This window comes from Setaria italica, chromosome V (assembly GCF_000263155.2).
Source record: "Setaria italica strain Yugu1 chromosome V, Setaria_italica_v2.0, whole genome shotgun sequence".
NCBI lineage: Eukaryota > Viridiplantae > Streptophyta > Magnoliopsida > Poales > Poaceae > Setaria > Setaria italica.
The window spans coordinates 33,388,295-33,411,275 of NC_028454.1; the positions used below are offsets into that span (position 1 = coordinate 33,388,295).

The following is a 22,981-nucleotide window of genomic DNA, read 5'->3' on the forward strand; positions in this document are numbered from 1 at the left end:
AAATGGAAACTCCAAATTGTGATGTCAGAAGTTTCGGATAAAGCCATAATATCTAAAAGCATTCAGGTTCCACTACAATGTCCAATTTCACAAGGTTAACTGGAAAAAATCGATTTTGGGATGTAAATAAATCACTTTCTGAATTAGGGGACAAATTGGAACTGGAAATCCTGAGATATAACCAGTTTGTTAGTTGTTTTTATTTTCCAAGGCTCCTGTTAATTTCCCCCCCCCCCCCCCCCCCCCTCCCTCCCTCCCTTTCATGATGGACGTGGAATCGATGCCTCTTTGGACTTAATCGCCACTCGTGTTTCAGGCCGGAAGAGGAACCCGGGCGATTCCCGACACCAATCGCAGTGGGGGAAAAAGATTAGCCAAAGCAAGCGCTCCCCGCCGGCCAACTAATCTTGGAATTGAGTGGTCGCATCATTGCAATTGGCCACAGAATCGCCATGATGGAGGCAGTAAGATATCGCGCCGGGCACTTTTCGTTGTTCTTATTCAGTCCTTGGCTTGCAAGTCTGGATCTCCTTCCGATCTTGGAGATTTTAATATGCTCCGAGCCTCCGAGCCACTCGCGCTTTGGTCTTCGCTCGAGCAGTATGCTCTGACGTTTGATGTCGTAGCTACCCACTTGGCGTTGCAAGATGAGGTGATCCAGGCCTAGGGGATCCTTCTCCGGCCATGCTCCCTCCAGGAGCCTCAACTGTGCTCTGAAAGAGATCACAGACATTTTTGTCGGGGGAAAATCATGGAAAAAATGGACCCCCTGGCTTGTGGACTTTTGGTCCTTGCACTGAAGTGTATGGAGATATTTTAGTTCCTGCAATGCCATTCGGGTAGCAGAAGGATTCCAACCATCTTTGCTATTGCTAGGATGTTGATCGGCCAAATTTGGCTGGGTAGGATGGGTTTTATCGGTTCCTGAGAAGCAATACAACCGTCTCGACAAACTTGGCCATGCTACAGTGCAGGTCGTGATAAGTGGACCTGCCGACAGTAACACGGCGACCGGGATTTGGAGGATAGCTCGTTGGTTGTATCACTGCTGCCTGATGGGTGAAGCGAGAATGAGTTGCTCGCGGCTTTTCACGTAACAAGAAACGTGTCATGGCTTGATGATGCGTGTGCTAGCCACCAGCAAGCAAGAGCAGTAGAGGACTTACGTGGAGGAAGCTTGAACATTGCTCGAGCAGAGTGAGCTCACATGCAGCTTTCAGTTACAAATGCGAAGTGAGCGGCAACACTTAATTTTGTAGATCATTTGGGACACCGAAGAACAAACTAATTTTTTGTTTCGAACAGCAAATGGCTGAAGATGCATTGGTGTTTCTCCATGATGTTGCTTTGTTTCCTTTCCCCAAGAAGGAAAGAAATACTTTATCAAACAAAAGAAGAAGGAAAGAAAGTAAACTTATGCGGCGGCGAGTAACAGTTCAGAATTCCGTTCCAACTCTCGTGTAGTCGTGTTTCATTTTCCCGTGCCTTGAGACATGAGAATTCTCCATGACTTGAAGAGAAAGACTCCAAATCCAATGCAATCACATACTCATAGTACTATACGGAGGAATGGGCACGTTGTCACTCTCAATCTTCAAGACGTGCCTTGGAGCAGCAAAGTCGTAGCAACAGCTGCAGAAGTCATACATGAGGAATGAGGCGTCATGTAGCCGCAATCAGCTTGATAGCTTTCGAGAGAAATTTTCATCCGGCATTTTCTTTTTCCGTCTTGATGAGAGTTGTACTGAAAACCCTGGATATATAAGTTTTTGTATTCCAGGTTCTCTCAGTCGGTTCCGTTTCGTTTTCATCTGGATAGCAATCTCTACCCGGGTAGAATCCGTCTGCACTAATCTTCTGTTAAGGATCCAATCGTCGAATTTTCTGTCAGGCTCTATCTTGAAATCGCATGAAGGATGCGATCCCCTCCTCCATTGTTTATTTTCTGGCACAGATAGATAGGTCATCCCTTGGAGGCAACCAAGGTCCAACCAGCAGCAAGCGGAGGAGGCATGCAGAGGGCAAAACAGTTTCTTGCTTCCAAATCCCAATTAACAAAAATGAGATCCCTCCCAATGATCCAATGCGTTGTCTTACAATACCAACCCAACAGCACCACAGATTCCTGCACAACTTGGAGAAAAAGAAAGGAAGAAATCGAGACACAGAGGAAACAAGCAGCCAGTGGCCCCAAGCCCCCAATGATGAGATCATGAGCCCATGACCACTCCACATCCGATGTGTCTGCACTAAAATAGGTAAGGCCAAGTCAGACTTCTAATGCAGCAAGCCAACATTTGCAGTTGCAGCTAAGCCGACTCTTTTCTGTTTTCCGTTCCTGCCCTAGCCAACAGAGCAGAACAGAACAGCGAGTCCATTCCTCTTTGATTATTCCTTCTCGCGGCTTCGCCTTGCCCCGTCTGTCTAGAACCGCAAGGGTTGGCTCATCCACCGGAAAGCTCGAATTTAAACGGCAATCAGAGCACGGAAGCTGCCAACAATACGACGGGTCTCGCGGCCGGTTTGCCGGCGCCGGCCTCCGGGGCCCCGCACGCCAACGGCTCCCGTGCATGCATATGCGTGCAGCCTCACATGCCAGTAGGCCACTGGGCTTACAGGAAATCCAATTCGGTGTTTGCTAACTAGAGCCTAGTAGTGCTTGTATTTTTTTGGTCAAGAGCCAATGCATGCGCACATAGGATCCAACGTCCCCGACGGCCGACGCGACGCAGGGCCTTTTTTTGGCTTTATCCTTCGTCTACGTCGCCGTCGTCTGCTCGCCTCGTAGACGAGACCGCATAAAAATTTGCTCCGTCGCGGCGTCGTTTCGCCCGCGAGTCGTTGGATAAGGAGCAGACGAAGCGAGCGCGGCTCGCCTTTGGATTTTTCTTTCCGTACGGTACGTGTCGCGTGGCCAGCAGCCCATCAGGCGGTTCTCGGAGCGGATCGGCACGCAGAACAGGGGAGTTTTCCCGTGTGCCGCCGCCGCAGCCGCGACGAATCGGTGTGCCAAAAACGGAGGCACGGACGCAGGGATCAGGAGAGCGCCGCTCGGGGGTGGGTTTGCTTGCACGCGCCGCTCTCCCCTTTTTTGATCTGTTTCATGCAGCGACCTTTCGCTCGCTCTAACGCGGCAGCAGCTGACTGGCACGGCAATTTTCGCCTAGTGCTCAACAGGGGACGACGCCATCTGTGCGAGCATGGTTTTGGGGTCATAGCTCATGCCTCATGCCAATGATTTCGTCCACCACCGACTGCCGTGTAGCGTGTAACCCAGAATTTTGAAAAGGAAGCGTTGCATGAAATCCCTTTTTTTCTTAACAAATCGGCACGAGATCGTGCCCGTTTTATTGAACACTCTGCTTTGTGTTCCAGACGGGTGTAACAAGTATGATAAAAATCCGCATGACAACGAGTGTTGCAACCAGGAGCAGTCATGGTATGCAGAATTAGAAAGCTTTAGGATAACTAGCCTTGCACTCCCTCCGCTCAATGTTACTATTCATTATTCGTTACGATTTTTCTAAATATATTTAAGAATTATGTGTATATACATAGTATATATATGTAGATACATAAGCAAAAATTACTATGTATTTAAAAAAATCAAAACGAGTACTAATTTGGAATGGATGGAGCAGTAGGTTGTGTGTGTTAGCGTGTGTCACATGTATTTAGTTATCCCTCTAGAAAAACTGTTGACTTCGACCGGAAAAAAAAGTTCACCACACTCTGTTGCGATTGAATGGCGGGCCAAGCGAAGAAGACTTCGATGTCGACGTTACCACGATGATAGAGAACGACTCTTGTTTTTCCTTCTCCATTCGAGCTCTCATCCAATCAGCTGATGCTGCTCTCAATTTCAGGCTCTCAATTTCAGACCATGTTTAGTTCACTCCAAAATCCCAACTTCACCACTATACAAAGAGAAGATTCCTCATCACATCAAACTTGCGGTACATGCATAGAGTGCTAAATATAGACGAAATCAAAAACTAATTGCACAGTTTTGTTGTACTTTGCGAGACGAATCTTTTGAGTCTAATTAGTCAATATTTGGACAATAATTCACAAATACAAACGAAACGCTACAGTGTTGCTACAGTATTTTTGACACCTCAAAGTTGGGCAACTAAACAAGGACAATGTCCGTTTCAGCGACGTCAACATACCCACCCAATTATCAAGGGCGTGGTGGGGAGGTCCATCCATCTGGTTCAATTCTCTGGAGAAAATTATTAAATCAAGCTTCACAGTGCGGCAAGACTGGCAACCGGACACCACAGGCACCAACCATGTTACTGCCTGCCTTCCCATACCTCCAAAATCAACTTCAAGCAGGGCCACGTCGAGCCCATGGATCAAATCGGGGGGCCGCCACCAATACTGTACAAGAAAGCTCCTCTTGGGTTGGCAAGCGATCGAGCACGAAGCAATCATCGAGACACGACAGCCATCCGCACACCTACCTGCGAGCTGACCGGTCGTCGTTCATGTGCAGACACTGGAGCATCGGAACGAAAAGGGGTTGAGAGCGCTCGGGTCCCAGTCTCGCCTCTCGCGTGGAGGCTACTATAGCTGAAAGCCTGGAAGGTTCGGACAGCCGCGGGTCGCGCCCCTCTGCCACCAGGAGACAGCATGGCTGGTAGCTCGTTCAAGTTGCCATGGCTGCTACTGCTAGCGCTAGCGCTGTGCTTATCAGATCAGTAGACCTGTTCAACGTCGGTTTATCACTACGAGTTTACGCGATTTCTCAAATCAAACCACATGATTATGTGTCAAGTGGGTTGGTTTGCTGGTTTGTGTGGTTTAAAACCGGCAACAACATACGTCATTGCTGGAAGCCGCCAGGCTGTAGTTGCGTGTCCCACTCAGCGCGTGCCACCGTCGCGGTGTGACCCAGAAAGAATAGGCGCACCCGTGCTGCTCTTGGCGCTAGCTGCCGCCGCTGAGGCGCTCGGTTGCGCGTCTGCAGGTCTGCCGCAGCAGGAGCGGTCAACGTCGGCGTAGCAGGCATTCCTCGCAGGCACGCCGCACGAGCGCGTGTTGGGCTGGAACGCGTCCGTGCCGGCCTATGCCTGGACCTGCGTCCGGTACAACGCGACCAACGCCACAGTCGTGGAGCTCCACCTCCCGGGCGTCACCCTCATCGGTGGCGTGCCGCCGGGCACGCTCGGCGGGCTGCGGGGCCTCCAGGTCCTCTCGCTGCACGACAACCGCGTCCTGGGGCATCCCCGTGATTAACTGCCGATAACACATAGTGATCTGTGTTTAGCTTGATTCAATAGGACTCGCGTAATCGTCAGTGGCCCGGCCATTGCGGCGTTGGTTGCCGATGAGCCCCCTGTTAGACGGATTTATTGGTTTAAACCACGGTTTAGCCCAACCTAGATGGAACCTGAGTAGCCGGTTTCCACGAGCTAGTTTGGCGGGTCGTACGGGTTGGCACCAACACGGTTAACAGGGCTAGGGCTACAGATCAGGCCTGATGCCTAATTGCTCACAGTGACTGTACAACAGCGACAGTACATGGCGTGCATCTACTTTTTTCTTCTGGAGAGATAAGAAGATTGAGCATCTATCGCAACTCTCAAGACAGGTCTTTGTTGCGAGAGTTCGGTGATGTCCGGCAAATGGAGATAGCATGATCTCCAGATAGAGACGTTAACAAGTAGTAATTCTTTCTTGAAAGGAGGAGGAGAAGAGGAAAAGAAGATATGGAGCCCCTTTGTTTATTTATCCATCCATCCCCCAAGTCAAAAGCTCCCGGTTGGACGGCCACTGCCTACCTAATTTTTGCTGCGTTTAGTGGGTGTTTGGATACCAGGGTTAAACTTTAGCCCTGTCACGTTGGATGTTCGGATACTAATCAAAACTAATAGCAGAACCTCTAGGCTAAATCACGAGACAAATCTATTAAACCTAATTAATCCATCATTAACAAATGGTTACTGTAGCACCACATTGTCAAAATCATGGACTAATTACCCGAGCACCCCCTATCTCCCAAACACCCTCTATCTTTACCCGAGCAGTGCATGCACAGCACATATACTACGTACTATACTACCGCACTCCTTCCTTCCTACTCCCCCGATGGGAAGACCTGGCAACGACGACGCGTTCCTCCGCCAGTTTTCTCGTCTCCCAGGGCGCAGCGCCCACGGGAACGCGACGCATCCCCCCGTCGCCGTCCCGTTGCATCATTTGCTTGCTCGCCATGGCCTCCTTTCCACACATCGAAGCGAATAATCCAAGCGTGGGGATCGGCCAGGCCGTAACCGTAAGTAATGAGACGTTCGTGTAAACAAACAGAGCAGAGGCGAGAGAGCAGGCCGGCCGGATCGGAGCGAGGAGGCGCCCCAGCCTATGCGGCGACTGGAGGGCATCCGCGACCCATTCCGACGCCCAAGGGCCGCGGCGCCACGTCCCCTTCGCGCGCGGACCGATGCCTTATCCCCTCTCCCGGCCGCCCCCCTGTAGCGGCGGTGCCGGGGCCCTACCGCCCCTGAGCCGCTGCTCGCGGCCGCGTCCCACTAGAAAAACGGAGATGGCTCGTGTCATTGTGGCATCTTGCCGTCTTGGCACGGCGCGCTTTTTGCTAAGCAGCCAGGCACCTGGAAAAGGCTAGTAGCGAACCTGGACGGCTGGTAAACACCTGATGCCTACTACTACTTGTTTGTCCACGAGAGTACGAGACGAATCGAGGGTGCCTGTGGGGGAAAATGGAGAAGATATAGCGGAAGTGGAGTGGGTGTATGATGTGCGCTACTTTAACACCATCCAGAGGCGCCTTCAGATTTGCAAAGACGACGTTGCGTGATTATGACATGGAACGGCATGTCTGCGCATTCTTTCAAAGAATGAAAGGTTGCATATCATATTGAGCCATATCACTCTCTCTTCACTGGATTCTCTTCTGATGAGTTAGCAACTTCGCATCGGATTTTATGAACTGCTGCGAGTATGAAACAATCAGGGGTAAGACTTTTTTTTTCCTCACCCACCTGATATATCAACTGGCCCAAGCTCAGAAAAACTCAGGCTCGGATTTTAGTGGGCCTTAAACATCCGGTGAGTTGGCCAGTCTGGCCTGCTGGGAAGAAGAGAAACTGGCCTTGCGCCGCCGGGCGGGCCTGAGTCCTTTCGCCGACCCACAGCCCACAGGCCTGAGTCCGGTCGCATCGGAACCGTATACGCGAGCACGCTTCCATCCCACCGCTAGTCACCTCGTCTCGTCCTCGTCCTCGTCCTCACGGTCTCGACCGCGAAATCGAAATCCCCCAAAACCCTAGCTACCCAGCGCGGCTTCCCCCTTCCCGCCTCCCCGCAGCGCAGCTTCCCCCTTCCCGCCTCCCCGCAGCGCGGCTCGAGTGACGCGCGGCCCCTGCTAGCAGCTGCCGGAGGAAGGTGTAGCCTAGCGGGTGGCGGATGGCGTCCACGGTGCTGGAGGCTACGCGGGCGGCGCACGAAGACCTGGAGAGGCTGGAGCGGCTCGCGGTGCGCGAGCTGCAGCGGGACCCCGCCAACGCCCGCGACCGCCTCTTCCAGTCGCACCGCGTCCGCCACATGCTCGATCTCGTCGTCTCCACCTCCGACAAGCTCGTACGTGTCCCTCCTATTAGCTCTGATGCCATTCCCGGTCTGTGCTGCTAGATTCCGTCCACTGCAGTGATTCCTTTAGCTAGGCTAGGTTTGGATACGGTCAATATTTTTTTGCCTTGCTGGAATCGAGATGCTTGCTTAGGGTTGGCTTCTGTGGGGCTGTGGAATTAGAGACCCGGCTCTCTTGAATTCGTTTGTCTCCATCTTTCTGTTGCATGTCAAATCATGTGAATCTTGGAATTCTATCTGGGTACTGGGTAGATGGATTTAGGTGCTCTTCTTCTTTTTTGTTGACATAACTGTTCGAGTGCTGGGCGGCTGGAGGTTTTGTATGGGTCATTTCTGTGCTGCTCTCAGTGATGATCTCATTTTTGCTAATGTTGCTTTCGTCTTGTTCAGGTGGAAATCTACGAGGACAACGACAATGCAAGAAAGGATGAGATCAACACACATCTTACTGCACCCACGCAAAGTCTACTGTTTAGCAAGTACTATGAAAGGCTCAAAGAGGTAAATATCCTAATGTAGCGGCTTGCCTGATTGTGACAAAGTCAAATAGGTGCCAGTACTCGGCACCAAAGCACATAATGTTATGTATCAATAGAAAAACATGGTATTGTTTTTGAATGGTGGTGCCTTTTAACTAGATGACTCGCATGAATATCCAAAAAACTATACAACTGTAAAATACAATGATTTGCAGCAAGCTATATTTCCTGCATGCATCTGATTAATAAAATATAATATTTGGGGGCAGGCAGCCTTTTTTTGTCTGTCCCATAGTCACAGGAAACAGGGTCAAAGGCAGAGTTTCTTGACCCAAGATTGCTGACCCCGTCCCGGGAACATGGGGTCATTTTTATCCCTGCCTTGTAAAAACCTGTTGCAAGTAGCATACCATGTACCTCGACCCCCATCAACCTGGCAACTTTGTGACTATATGCTGTCCTGAAATCGAACTGATCGCTTGTTGCTCGGAGTCCCTGTTATTGTGAGATTTGCACTGTTTTGGTGCTTTACTTGCATGTTTTTGGTTCCACTGGCCCTCTGGTAGACATGCCATGCACAGAAAAAAAAGTTATTGTTGAAGAAGCTGTGCTAAGTCTGTTAGTAAACATATTATTCATTATCAATAAATATGTAGTATTTGTTAGCTCTATAGTATTTATTAAGTTTTGGTGAATTTTCTCTGAAGCATATTTATTGCTTGCTTGCAGATCCGCGACTATCATAGGCGGAACCCTTCAGCCCGCTTCGTCAGTACAACTGATGATTACGAAGAGCTTCTGAAGGAGGAACCAGTTATTGAATTCACCGGCGAGGTATTGCCATTTTCTTTTTTTTGCTTGTAACTTTGCTTGAAATTTATGTGCCTTTCTATTATAAAGCATACAATATTACAATGTCTAATCTGAACAACTTGTTACTTGCATTCATGTGTGCTGATGTTTTATACTTCATACGCCTTCAATGCTATCCTCTGCTATTCCAGCCTTTAAAATTGTGGCAATATATCTGGATGCTTCTTTTTATACATTTTTTAAACAAAGTTAAAATTGATGATAGTAAAGTTGCATTCAGTCTTTGTGTTAACCTGTGCAAGTTAGGTCACTCATCGATAGGGTTCTGCTGCTGAAAACCTTTGAGTCCGTTAGTGCCTTTCATTTTTCTTTCACTACAGTAGTCTTGAAGTTGAGGGTATCTGCGTTGTGATATGTGTACTTTAATTTCTGCAGGATTGTTTGATTCCTCTTGTAGGATCTTGGTGGTGTCAATGGTAAGATTTAGACAATGATTTAAACTGTGATGGAGCATGAACAATAACTCGTCAAACATTCTAAGCTCTGTTCCAGTTATGATCTGCACTTCCGTGTAGTTCTATTCCTGCTAGATTTTGTTGCATATTCACCACATTGTTTGTGTCAACGTTTTACTATTCTCAGAATAGTTATATTTACATTTGCTAATGATTGCACTTCAATTTGACAGGAAGCTTTTGGCCGTTACCTAGATTTGCATGAGCTTTATAATGAGTTCATAAATTCCAAGTTCGGAGCACCAATGGAATACTCGGCTTATGTTGGCAGTTTCTCCCAGATGGAGAAGATCTCGCAGAGTCATAAAGCTACAAGGTATGTCATATGGTTTTTTTTTCTAAAATAAAAAAACATATTATCTCCTGGCATGGGCTTCTCTAGTATGCTTATGCCGTATGCACCATTAGTAAAAATGCCCAGCTGTTTAGCCTGTCTAGAATTCATTTCCTCTTATGACTTTTCTTTTTCTTTCCACAAGTGGGATATGGATAATGGATAAGAATGCTGTTTGTCTTTCATGTTTTTGAACTTGACAGGCAATACAGAGAATACTTGGAACACATTCTGGAATATCTGACATCATTTCTTTATCGCACAGAGCCATTGCAGGACATTGAGAAGATTTTTGCAAAGGTCAGTCATATGTTACATGTTTGCTATCTTATCTTCCCTTTGTGTTCCACTGGCTTATGTAATGATGTAATCTTTCACTTGAGAAATTATTCTCTACTTTCATACTGCTTTTCACCATGATTTTTCTCTGTTATATTCATTTTGGAGTTACTTATGAGTCTGGCAGTACTTTGTTCAATAGAGTAGCATGGTCGTATGCATATAATTCACTACGTGCAAATAACATGCTAAAGATGTGTACACACTGGTGCAGTTGGAAAGTGAATTTGAGGAACGATGGGCCAACGAAGAAGTACCTGGATGGGGAAATAAAAGCACGGAAGAGTCTGAAATAGACCTTGATTATTACAGCACAGTTGAAGAACTCGTTGAGCTTGGTCCAGAAAAGTTGAAACATGTTTGACCCTTCAACATCATACTGTTACTGAGCAATCCTTTGCTGTCTGTTTTTGTAGATTATTTCATCAATCACTTGGTCTTCCTGAGTTCTATTGATCCATTTACATTTTTTTATCAGGCTTTAGCCGCTCGTGGTTTGAAGAGCGGCGGTACTGTTCAACAGCGTGCAGAACGTCTTTTCTTGTTGAAGGTGATTTTAAAAATACTGGTGCTACTGTATATTCAACTAATCTATTGACCATTTATCATGTCTTTTGAACTTATTATTGATTATATTTTGCAGCATACACCTTTGGAGCAACTGGACCGGAAGCATTTTGCTAAAGTTCCACGTACTAAAGATGTCTCAGACGCATCTTCCAATGGCAACCATTTCAAGGATGATTTGAAGAAGGAAATTGCGCTGATGGAAGTAAAGATGAGGCGCCTTTGTGAGCTGCTAGATGAGGTCAGCTCTTCCCTGCTCCTTGTGTGTGTACACTTGCGTCATTCTAGACGCATGGCATATTTCACACTCACACAAGCAAAGTCAAATAGTCAATCCTTCAACCCACTTAGTTTAATAAGCTGCACCTGCGAACAAATGAGATGGTATTATCTAGAAGGGTCATCATTTTTTTTTGTATGTGTGTGTTGTGCTGGCATTTTCCCATTCCTCAAACTGCAATTGTAGTCATGCGGAGTACTATGATTTTAAATTCATCCTGGAGCAGTTCAGTATCTGATGCTTGTGATACATAGCCACATAGGTGTCCGCTGCATTCTTGTTGTCACTTATTCATCTCATTCACGTGAACTCTCTACCACTATAACTTGTCCTGGGAGCTCTGTTGATATTAGAATAATCGAAAACAATGCATTGGAATTGTCTTTAAAAAGTTGACAGTGATCAGTGCATCCTAACATGGAACAGAAGCATCTAAAAGTGCTCCGTGTTATTGTCGCTGACCTACCAAGAACAGTAGATGTTAACACTGAGTATGTACAGCTCACCGATGCCATTACATGCCAGAAAAATGTGGCACATATGAAACCAAAGCACAAACTGTAGTATGACTACCTTACAGTTTGATTCCAGCGTGATCCACTTTCTTGGTACATAAAGCCTCCTTTTTGCAAGGACTACTGGCATTCACCTTTTTATGTCTGTCAGTAAAGTTAACGTGATGTATTCTTTGACAATCTTCATGTAGGTCTTTGTGCGAACAAAGGAAAATGCTGAGAAGAAACTCACTTTGACATATGAAGAGATGGAAGCAGAACGGGAAGAGGTATGTAGTTATTTACTTCCCTCTTCAACAACTTCACTATTATGTTGCATTTTTCTAGAGTTCATTTTATGGGGTATGTCCCTCTTGGGTCATATTTGTCCATAGTCCAGAACTTCCTATGCCTTCTTTATTTTCAACATGGTAGCTGCTGCTGATTCAATGATTCTTGGTTTCCCATGTCATGGTATGCGGCCCTAAAAATACCTAGCAGTTTTAATGATTTAAAAATATAAATATTATCACGTCTGAGTATAATACGTGTTTATAAGGAAAATCACACAGCTCAACTATTGAGTTCCAAATATAGGATACATTGTTTCAAATGCACAACAATTTTTTGAAGAAGTGAGCCACAACAAGCTCCTTTAAGAGGATGAAAAAAATTCATTAGGGGGCGTCTAAAGGACTTTTTTTACCTTTAACCCTCTGTAACTCTACAACTTTGCAAATCTGCTAAACTGCTAAACTATGAAATTTTATCCTCTATGCATGAGGTATTACTGCTAACATGTTTGTAATGGCCTGCATCAAGGTCATCAAGGCCGTGCTATTCAGAGCAGTGATGGAAACAATTAGTCATAATGGGGCATTTATTACAGCTTGGTCTTTGTACTGTTTCCAAATTCAATCAGATTTATTTTTGGCTGCTCTTTGATTGGTTATTGTTAGTTACTGAAGATATACAAAAATCATTCAGTTGTAATCCCCTCATATTGGGATTCTTAAAGGGGTTTTTCTGTTTCACGGTGTGCCCTGTTTGTTGTTTTGATGAAACATTACATACAGTGGCTAGTGAATAAATTTTTTTGAATTATTACTATTACTCCATAATGACTAACTGATTATTGTTATCTAATTTTATACTAATTACTGGTTATATCATCACAAGTCCCTCGATGTTATATCCTTATGAGTCCTGGTAGTAGCATGTTATAAAATAGAGTGGATGTTTTCAGTTAGAATGAACTACTTTATGAGCTTTTGACTAGGTTGAACTTTTTACTGTGTCTTTCCTTTGCTTTCACGGAAGTAAAATACTTCATTTGTTAACTACTGGTTTATATATTTTTCTATAGGAGGAGGTACAGGCTGACACTGAGAGTGATGATGATGAACAACAAATCTACAACCCTCTCAAATTGCCGATGGGTTGGGACGGCAAGCCTATCCCCTATTGGTTATACAAGCTACATGGCCTTGGGCAGGTAAGCTAGTCTTGTCAGTGCATATTTGGTAACCTTTGTCAGTTAGTATTTTTAATAGTATCCTTTTTCTTCTAGTAGCCTGGCTGACTCATGTAACTGTTGATCAACTATATCAATAAAGCTGTTCGTCCTATATGAACGGATTGGTCATCACTTCACAATTATGATACCAAACATGCCTGCCATTGTTTGTTGCAACATAATAACCATCCCATATATCATATATTATGTTATAGGATGATTATTAAATATTTATTAAGTTTCAGCATAGTATTAGTATTTGCCAGTAATCTTTCATAAGTATTTTCCACCTAATTATGTGTTTTTTTCCTACCTTACCCAGTCTATACCTGAACAAACTGGATGCTAGTTTATAATGTGGTACATCTGATATCTGAATAATATTTGTGTAATCACATGTTGACGTTTGTTAGTACATTTTCCTCCTTTTGAGAATGCTTTGGACTTGAACATCAAGGCATCCTTGTCCCTTTATGCCGAGTTATCTCCATTGAATTCGGTACTGTACCATTGACATGTTTTCAACTGCTATGTTTTGATCAGGAATTTAAGTGTGAGATATGTGGGAACCACAGTTATTGGGGGCGAAGGGCATATGAGCGTCATTTCAAGGAATGGCGTCATCAACATGGGATGCGATGCCTTGGTATCCCTAATACTAAGAATTTCAATGAAATCACATCCATCGAGGTACATCTTCACATCTTGTTGATAGGATTTTCTTGATTGGAATAATTGTTGATACATAGACCTTAGTTTTTTCTCATTGTAATGAATGCATGCCCTAGTCGTGTTGGGTTTTTGGTTTTCCATTTGCTTTTGGTACCCTTTTCGGTTTGCTCATGCATAAATACAAACTGTGAGTGAATGCATGCCTTCTATGTATATGCATTTTTGACATTTCTAATTTCTGGTGCAGGAGGCGAGAGGACTCTGGGAGAAAATACAAGCACGTCAAGGGCTGAACAAGTGGCGGCCAGACCTGGAAGAAGAGTATGAAGATCAAGAAGGCAACATCTACAACAAGAAGACCTACACTGACCTGCAGCGGCAAGGCTTGATCTAAAATTCTAGTTCAAGGGGCTCCTGCTACTGAAATGTTCAGGCTGTTTGGAACAATATTTACCAGGATAGTTGCTGTCTTCAGGTGTATTGGCCGTTGGTTTGGCATATACTGACATTGTAGATCGTACAATATCGGAATGCCCCCCTCCTCTTGAGCAGTTCTCTGGAATGTATCCGGTATCGTGTCATGAATTAAAATACCATTACGTCTGCTCTCCCGCGTTTGCATGATCTGTTTGTCAAACTTACCATAAGAAAAACTCAAAACATACTTGTTTCAACTTTATTTTCAACGTTGTGTTTTGAAGTTGCGCTTGCAGTAAAAGAACTTATTCTGTCCTTTAAAAAAAAATAACAAAACTTATGTTTGGTTTGGTTCTACAAAGATGATGACATGTCGCGTATGTTCAGTTCTACAAAGATGAGGCCATGTCGCGAATCTGAAGTTGCTCACGCAGTCTCGCTTTGCATTTGCTCCGAGTGGCCATGTAGAAATCATAATTGAGATACAGTACATGCACATCATGCCCACGAGCCGAGAGAAAGCAGCAGCCTTGTGAAAATCAGCCCCCGGCCGTCGCTCTAAGAAAGGGGATGATATCTTGATTTTTTTTCTTCCGTGTTACAAGCTTTTACCAACTCAGGGAATCAGTTCCGTACAATGACAAACCATGTAAATGGTCGGCAGGTCAAAAATAGTCAGAAATATCTTCTGCACTGCTGTCTACACTTTCCAATTTTAAAATAAAAGGTCCTAGAGACCATACGGGTACTCCTGCTTCATCTTCGATTCCGATTGGCGGCATGGGTGCAGCAACACATGGATGCAGAGCAGCCAGCAGGGGAGATGGACAAGAAACAGGTACAGATACGTTGCGCTGCTCCATTCCCACAAGAACTCCATCCACACCCAGAACTCTCCAATGTCTACTGTCCAGGACCCCTTGGACAGCCCTTTCATTATCAACAATGCAGCTGGAGGAAAACCTAACACGGCAAGAGTTATGTTTGAAGCCAACAGTACTTGCACGAGGAAGGAAATTTATACCAGAGCCTGAGAAAACAGACACATCGGGATCACTATCAGAGCCCCAAGCTGCGCTGTGGCAAAATTTATGATTGACATAAGCCCAAGTCCTATGGAGATGGAAGTGATCATTGTAGCTTTCAGAAGTTTCCACTCAACACCAGCTGAGTATGGTGAGCCGAACATGACATAAAGGGCAATCAGTATGACGATGGAAAGCATAGCCCAGATCACTGCACTTTGCATCGGTGTGGCATCAGGGATCTGAGTAATGTAGTATGGAAGTAGAGAAACGACAACTGCCCAAAGTTGGATAACAAGCAATACTTTTGCAGCTTGAAGCCATTTCCATGATCCACCCTTATTACTCTGCAGAAAATGAGCACTGCCATTTGCTTTACTGTCATCAATTGACTTCTCCGCCAATTTTTCCATGGTTTTACTGCCATTAGCAAGAGCAGCAGCAACTATTGGGAGGGGTGCCAAAAGCAGTGCAAACGGAATCATATACACACCAACAGAAATGAACTTGCTTGGAGCTGTAAGGAAGTAGAGGAAAAAGGACTGATGGAACTTTTCAAGCAGATTATTTACTGAACGCACCACTCCTTCCACTAACCTGAATCAAAGGAATTTCCAAACACGTTAAAAACTTCTGCTGTGGCCATGATAGAATGTAGATCGAGCAACTTTTGCAGAAAATGAAAGCAAAGCTGTTAACATGCCAAGATTTTCAGGCAGTGGCAACATAAAGGTTAAGACCATGTTCCAGTGCTCGGTTTGGTGCAAGAAACACATCCATCCGTGCACCCATTTTCCATTGGGTTTTTTAAAAAAAAATTGTAGGCAAAACCAATCTGTTATGGTGTTCCTCTAAGTATTACCAGTTCATGGTAACACTTTCATTCCTCCAACTTATTCTTGATATACATAACTTATATGTACTATTATCGATAAGGCTGCATATGCTACCATTCTTACAAAATATTGCAGCTATCAAATGGTCTGGAGGCGCGTATAAGATCCAAATATAAGTAATTGTAATTTTGCCTGCTATGTGGTTCAATCTACTAACATGTAGTCATCCTGTAAGAACTTGCAAGCTCATGTTGGAACTTGGAAACAAAACAATTTTCTGTTATGCTCTATGTTCCTCGGAGATTATACAACTTCTGAAGTTGCTGTACACACTAACAACAAACTTGTGCAAATAATACTCATTGCTGTGAAGTTCTGATACAAACAGTTGCATGCCTCAATGCACGGCAAAGTTCAATAGCCTTAGTTATTAGATAAGAAAAATACAGTAACAAGAATGGCAAGCCTAGAGTAGTTATAACCTGTCAACCTTCGCAAAATGTTTGTTATGTTCTATGAGACTAGCAAACACAAGAGCGACACTTGTGCAAAGTTGTCTAGTCAACTATTCATTGCAAGTCAATAATCACAAGACACCTCTTATGTCTAACAATAATGCAGCCTGAAAAATACAACAAGAACATACCTTCCCCCCCTAGAAGAAATAAAGATTTAGCATTCTCATTTCTGACATTAAATGTTGGTGAAAATTCTAAAGAAACTGCATCAACTTGATAATCACGGAAAGCGCCATGGGATCCTGTAGGCACTCCAAGAGCCTGCATCAGATAAACCACATTAAGAAGGGCTTGTAGAGTTACAAAGGAAAGTGTTGTTCAAGTTGAAATAGAATACATGCTCAGATATTCATCTTCGGGGACTTAGAACACAGAACCCCCGCGTCGCCCCCCACCGCGGGCGACACGGGCAGCGCCATTGCAGCTGCCGCCAACCCCAACCTCCCCCCCCTCGAGCCCACCTCGCCGCTGCCGCAGGGGGTCGCCGGAAGCCCGTGCGGCCCCCAAGGACGGCGGCGGCGGGGCAGACTGCCCGGTGCGGGCCTGGGGCGCCGAGGCGGGATGGCGCAAGGTCATGGCCGGCCGGCGCCCCGGAGTCTTGGGATGTCAATTAGGAAATCAAACTCAGTTTTAGTACCTTTCTCAGATGTAGATTGGGCAGGAAGTATTGATGATCGAAGATTTACAGTTAGTTTTGCTATTTTTACTGGATCAAACCTTATTTCCTGGAGCGCAAGAAGCAGCCTACCATGTCACATCAAGTATTGAGACTGAATATAAAGCACTGGCAATGCAACAGCTGAGATAATCTAGGTTGAATCCCTACTTGCTGAACTAGGTGTCAAATTAAGCCATCCACCGTGTTTATGGTGTGACAACCTAAGCGCTACATACTTATCAGCTAATTTTGTCTTTCATGCTCGAGCAAAGTACATAGAGATTGATTTTCACTTTGTCAGAGAAAGAGTTATGCAAAAATTGTTGCTGGTTCGATTTATATCAACTAAAGAGCAACTTGCTGATGGCTTCACCAAATCTTTGGATGTCCGAGCGTTTGATGTTTTCAGGCGCAATCTGAACTCAGAGATGAAGATGACTTAGATTAAGGGAGGTTGTTAATAGATATAGCTTGTGTATGCTATCTAGGAGATAGAGTCTATTCAAATCTGTTTGCTAGAGATGGAATTTAACTTACTTGATGTACTTAATCAAACTCTTGTAATCTGCTGCGATGGGGACTTTTCCCATCTATATAAACACGCAGCGGTGGATACCTGAATCTTACACGCAGCCGTGGATACCTGAATCTTACAGTTTGAACATGTATAGGTCAATTAATCACAAGACTCTTCATCTACCATTCGAACCTAACGAGGCAGCTCGCGAACTAGCTCGGCTCAGCCCGTTAAACAAACGAGCTAAAAAGGAGGATTGGCTCGGTTCGTTTATAACACGAGCCGAGCCGAGCTGAGTCAGCCTCGAGCTTCTTTGCCAGCCCTAGCTGGGAGCGTGGGACTGCGGAGTTTGAGAGACGCGGGACGGCGAAAGCGATCGGCCGCGCGTCGCGCGGCAGGAGCTCCATCGAGCGGCTGCCTGCGCCCCGCGCCTAATCCTGAATTAATCCCCTCCGTCCTCTCCAAACCCCATGTCTCCTAGTCCTACTGTCCTAGCGCGCGCGCGGGCGCGACTCCTCAATCGCTCGCGTCGCGGGCGCGAGAGGGAGAGACACACAAAGCGTGAATGGCGCCGCTACACGCCGCGCCGCCGCCTCCCTCAGCGGCCGCCTCGGCCTTCTCATCCTCCTCCTGCCAGGCCGCACCACCACCGCAGGGCGGCGGCCGCCTCCTGCTCCCTCGCTGTGACCGCCGCGCCATCGAGAAAAGGTTGGCCTCACTCCCCCGCAACTAGTCCGTGCGTAAGCTTGCCGCAAGCGGCGCGCACTGTCGAAACAGTCCTCCTCTTGTTGTCGTTGGTTGGGCTTCGATTCTTTCGTGGTGCGGTAGTGTGCTGGCTGTCGTTTACTGTTTCTAGAACGGCCTTTTCCTCAGTTTGCGTAACTGCTGGGAACCGGATGAGGACGCTTGGACGGTGTAGGCGCGATCGTTCTGGCTCGGATGCCAGCACTTGCCTGCGTGTGACTTCAGCAACCATTTTCTTCTCCAGTGAGCAATGTTCGATGGGCATATAAGACTCCTGCGCATCTTGGTCTTCTCTCCTCCGTTATTTTAGCTAGTCCTTGCCAGATCGATTTGGTTTGGGGTTCTTCTTGCTAGGCCTTCGATTTCTCTGGTTTCTTGGACTGGCAGCATGGATGGTAATCCGAGTAAGAAATTCTTGCGCACCTTGGTCTCCTCCCCTCTTTCTTCACCTAGCAAGGAGCAAAGAAAGTCAGTCGCGTGCCACATGTCACAATGCTCGTCGGCTCAGCCCGGATTATATCGCTCTGTGGACTCTAATGATTTGATTTCAGTAGGGTAAGATTGGACACTTGTTCATTGATGCAAATTTCTCGGTCTTTTCGCACCAGCGTTCCTGTCATGCCCGGATCACAGCCCCGGCCGGTCACGCATCACCCCGTCGTCGTCCCCGGCGCTCATCACGTCCGTGCAGGACCTGCGCGACTTCATCTGCAGCGGCCCGCTGGTGGACAGGATCGGCTGCACCAAGGAGAAGATCGCCGAGTCCATCGACCGGTGGCTGCGCTGCGGAGGTCAGGTCGCTCGCTTGTTCCGCCTCAACGAGCTCCAGCTGTCGGAGTCCGAGAAGGCCAGGATATACCGCTTCTACATCCCCGTCTTCCTCTGGTGCGAGGACCAGGTCATCGATCACAGGGCCAAGTACAACGACGGCGACGAAATCCCACCGTTGGTGGTAAGCACGCACCAGCATTTCCTTTTAATTCGCAGTCATCAACATTTGCTTAGATGCTACAGTAATTGTTTTCATGCCAAGTAGGACTCGGCAATCGACTTCACAAGTAGATCCGTCATCTCACATATAAACCGATTGTATCTTTCATAGAGAGAACTGTCTTCTAGTGCGTATAGAATCCAAAGCTCTCGTCATGCAATGTTCCACCAGCTGTGCTGAAGAGAACAAGTTCTTCTGAATTATGCGTCCACCACACACATAGTGGATGTTGCGTTTAGTATATAAAAAAGCATATGCTGTCCATGAGGCACAATTAATGGATCGAGAAAATTATTTAAGGAGATATTTCAGCCAAGATGGGGCTTGAATCTGATTCTGAGGTTACAAGAATGAACTACTTACAGTTTCAGTTCATAATTGATAGCTAGTCATCTTTATGTAATACAGATTGGGGTCAGCGCTCCTCAAGGGAGTGGAAAGACGACTCTTGTCTTCGCACTTGATTACCTTTTCCGAGTTGCTGGTAGGTAAGTTCTCCTTATCAAAACTGATCATAGCATGTCTCCTAACCTGTATGGATGAAATATAAGGGCTAAACTTTTATGTGACTCAGGAAATCCACCACGTTGTCTATAGACGACTTCTATTTGACAGCAAAAGAACAGGTGTGAAGCTTCAACTAAGTATGGAAAAACCATCAATCCTATGTTCAGAAACAGTCTCTAAATAGTGAAATAGCTGACCCTTAAGATTTTTCATGTCCAGAATGAACTGAGGGATAGAAATCCTGGAAATGCTCTTTTAGAGGTACAAACTCCCTCACTCCAGCAGGCTGCTAGGCTGTGCTTTACTTTGAACATTGCATGACATGATGAGCTGAGAGTAACTGACCAAAACTTTCCAGCTCCGTGGAAATGCTGGGAGCCACGATCTCCAGTTCTCAGTTGAAACACTTGAGTCACTTACCAAACTAACTAAGGAAGGTACTAGTTCAGAACAAGTATTTGAACCTTGTTTAAACTATTTCTGTTTCTTCTTGAAGATGGTTTGTGCATAGGGTTCTCTTCTTTGCCTTTTTAGAAAGGCATGATGAACTGAGCACCGAACTGTTATCAGAACTGACAAATATTGTTTTAACAACATTTAGGTATGAAGATGAAGGTTCCACGGTATGACAAGGTAAAAGGTTGCAGTTAACCTTCTTATTGCTGATGTTTATAGCTGATCATCTGCATGATACATGTCACATGTCCATGCAGTCTGCTTTTGGGGGAAGAGGTGATCGGGCTGATCCTTCAGTGTGGCCGGAGGTTGAAGGGCCCTTAGAGGTAATCCCATATTTAGCTGAGGAGCTTTGAGAAATCTGCGATTTTCAATTTATTGTATGTCTTCTTTGCTGCCTAGGTTATTCTCTTTGAAGGATGGATGCTTGGATTTAAACCTCTTCCAAATGAAGTTGTGAAAGCAGTGGACCCGCAGGTGATCTTGTGAGATTATTTTGTTACCTGAATTAGTTTTTTTTCCTTACTTACTTCCACTATAGTTATAGTGTGACACTAATATTGTCATCATCAGCTCGAGGTGGTTAACAAGAACCTAGAAGCATACTATGATGCTTGGGACAGGTTCATCGAGTCATGGATCGTTATAAAAATAAGAGGACCCAATTGTGTATTCCAGTGGAGGCTGCAGGTCATTACTCGAATTATCTGACAAGAAGTCTTGCGGAATGCATATGACAAATTACGGATTGCAATTTCTGAAGTCCGTACTTGGGATTTTGCAGGCAGAGATAGCCATGAGAGCAGATGGAAAACCTGGAATGTCCGACAAGGAGGTACTTCCTCTGACATAGCTATTCACTACGCAGAACCCCTTTGGAACTGGTAGTAGCATTATTAGTTTTTTTAGATAATAGTAGCATTATTAGTTGGAGCCTTACAGATGGTAGGAGAAGTAAAACTGACTGATTGACAGGTTGAGTGATGTAGTCTCTTCATCAAATCATTCTTATGTCATTCATTTGAAATTGAAGCCCAGCTCAACTAGAGACACATTTATCCAACAATTAAATTCCTGACGTGTTTTCTTTCTTTCTTTCTTTCTTTCTTTTTGACGGCAATGGAGGAGAGTGTCCCCTCCTGATTTCTTTCATTACCCTGACGTGTTTTCCACGGAAATATCTGGCAATTATTGCAGGTTATGGATTTTGTATCACGCTACCTACCGGCATACCATGCGTATTTTCCCACGCTACACAACGAGGGACCAAATGGTTCAAAACCAGAGCACCTGCTGGTCATTGACATAGATGAAGGGAGGAACCCAATACGGGGCAACTGAGGTTCTGAATTCCTGATGTACATGCAGAAAAAGTGAAATGGATTTTTTCTGACTCCATGGTGCGGCTTGGGATCTCTGACCTTTTATGAGACTGTTTAAGTCAAGCAATCACTGTAGGCATCTTGTTTCTCATAGTTCAAATATGCAGTGAACCTGTAAATTCCGTGCATATCAAGTTTTGTTATCTAAATATTCAAGAAAATCAGTGTTTTTTTCCTTCCAGTTTTACCCGATTCAGTTTGTCAAAAATTCTGCACATGTTTTCGACCAAAGGCAACCTGCCAGCTTTATTGAAAGCTTATCAAAACAGTTTTGTCCCCAGCTATCCAGATATCAACTCCTAGAGCACCAAAAACACGTCTACTGAAACCACGCTCCACAAAGTAACGGGATCCCTCTTCCCTCACCACACTCTACTGACTCTTAGCTAGAAGCAACATAAAGATGTTTCTTTACATTCCAAGTCCATCTCGTAAGAAAAATCCGTTGTAGTCTAGCTGGTTAGGATACTCGGCTCTCACCCGAGAGACCCGGGTTCGAGTCCCAAAGTTTACTGGAAGCCTGGAACCATTTCTTCTCTTTTCTTTTTTCTCAAAGTTTGTGATACCGTTCTTCCTTTGTTATTTTGTAAGGTAACTTTCTTCCTTGGTCTTGGGTTGAGCAAGATTTCCTTTAACCTGCTCATTTTATGAGCCGACTATAATGCCTACTTTTACATTTTTTTTGGGCAACATTCAACACTATTTTTATATATTTGACTACAATATGGTAGACTCCATGTATCCAGAAACATCACTAGTCCGTATCCGTATTTGATATCTGCTCTGGAAAGCCAGTTGGAAATGGAGCTGGGCAATTTAACATGCTGTCGCGCGCGGTAGCTTATCTACTATCAATAAAACTGAACTTAGTCTTGACGCTTCGTACGTCAAAAAAACTTCGTGCGTCGTCGTCCGCCCGGCCGCTTCGTCCTCCCAAAACAAGATTTGCGCCATCCGATCGTTTGCATTGATCCTTGGTCAATCTGCCCTCCGTCCGATCTTGCGACCGTCGTCCCGCGCTCCGCGATCGTGTTTACGCCCCTCCCCGTCATCCCCTTCCGATTTTGCCGGCTCTCTGCGCCACAAACTGCACGTACGATCCACGCCGCGCTTCATGCCCTCCATCAGGCGCTAACCCACCGATGATTGCGGAACCCTTCTCGTCGAGCAGCGTCAAAATAAATAGGGGACAGAGACGGGAGCCATGAGAAGACCGCCGCCGCCTTTGTACACCGAACTGACGACGCAGCAACCTCTACGTGCACCGTGAGATCACTCCGAGCAACTTCATCAAACGAAGGTGAAAA

At 45.6% G+C, this 22,981-nt stretch overlaps 2 protein-coding genes and 1 long non-coding RNA gene across 3 annotated transcripts; 2 read left to right on the forward strand and 1 right to left on the reverse strand.

The window, feature by feature from the left end:
- Positions 1–7,228: 7,228 nt before the first annotated feature.
- Positions 7,229–14,302, forward strand: LOC101786611 (splicing factor SF3a60 homolog). The gene is made up of 12 exons (XM_004969501.2): positions 7,229–7,605; positions 8,005–8,115; positions 8,823–8,927; positions 9,595–9,737; positions 9,959–10,055; positions 10,309–10,452; positions 10,573–10,644; positions 10,738–10,902; positions 11,648–11,725; positions 12,802–12,930; positions 13,495–13,641; positions 13,871–14,302. Exons 1-12 carry the CDS (start codon positions 7,432–7,434, stop codon positions 14,015–14,017), a joined length of 1,512 nt encoding a protein of 503 aa, XP_004969558.1. The 5' UTR covers positions 7,229–7,431; the 3' UTR covers positions 14,018–14,302.
- Positions 14,303–14,668: 366 nt separating this feature from the next.
- LOC101759774 lies at positions 14,669–17,029 on the reverse strand. Its single transcript, XR_002677652.1, has 2 exons — positions 16,757–17,029; positions 14,669–16,680 (listed from the first exon to the last, which is right to left on the reverse strand). It is a non-coding gene; the product is annotated as an uncharacterized LOC101759774 (long non-coding RNA).
- Positions 17,030–18,131: 1,102 nt separating this feature from the next.
- Positions 18,132–21,860, forward strand: LOC101787006 (D-glycerate 3-kinase, chloroplastic). Its single transcript, XM_012846168.2, is given in 13 exon segments — positions 18,132–18,224; positions 18,226–18,302; positions 18,947–19,290; positions 19,738–19,817; positions 19,904–19,955; positions 20,056–20,097; positions 20,195–20,273; positions 20,438–20,469; positions 20,550–20,618; positions 20,695–20,769; positions 20,866–20,982; positions 21,077–21,127; positions 21,490–21,860. Coding segments are annotated over 13 exon segments (1,227 nt in total). The 5' UTR covers positions 18,132–18,159; the 3' UTR covers positions 21,634–21,860.
- The last annotated feature ends 1,121 nt before the right edge of the window (positions 21,861–22,981 follow it).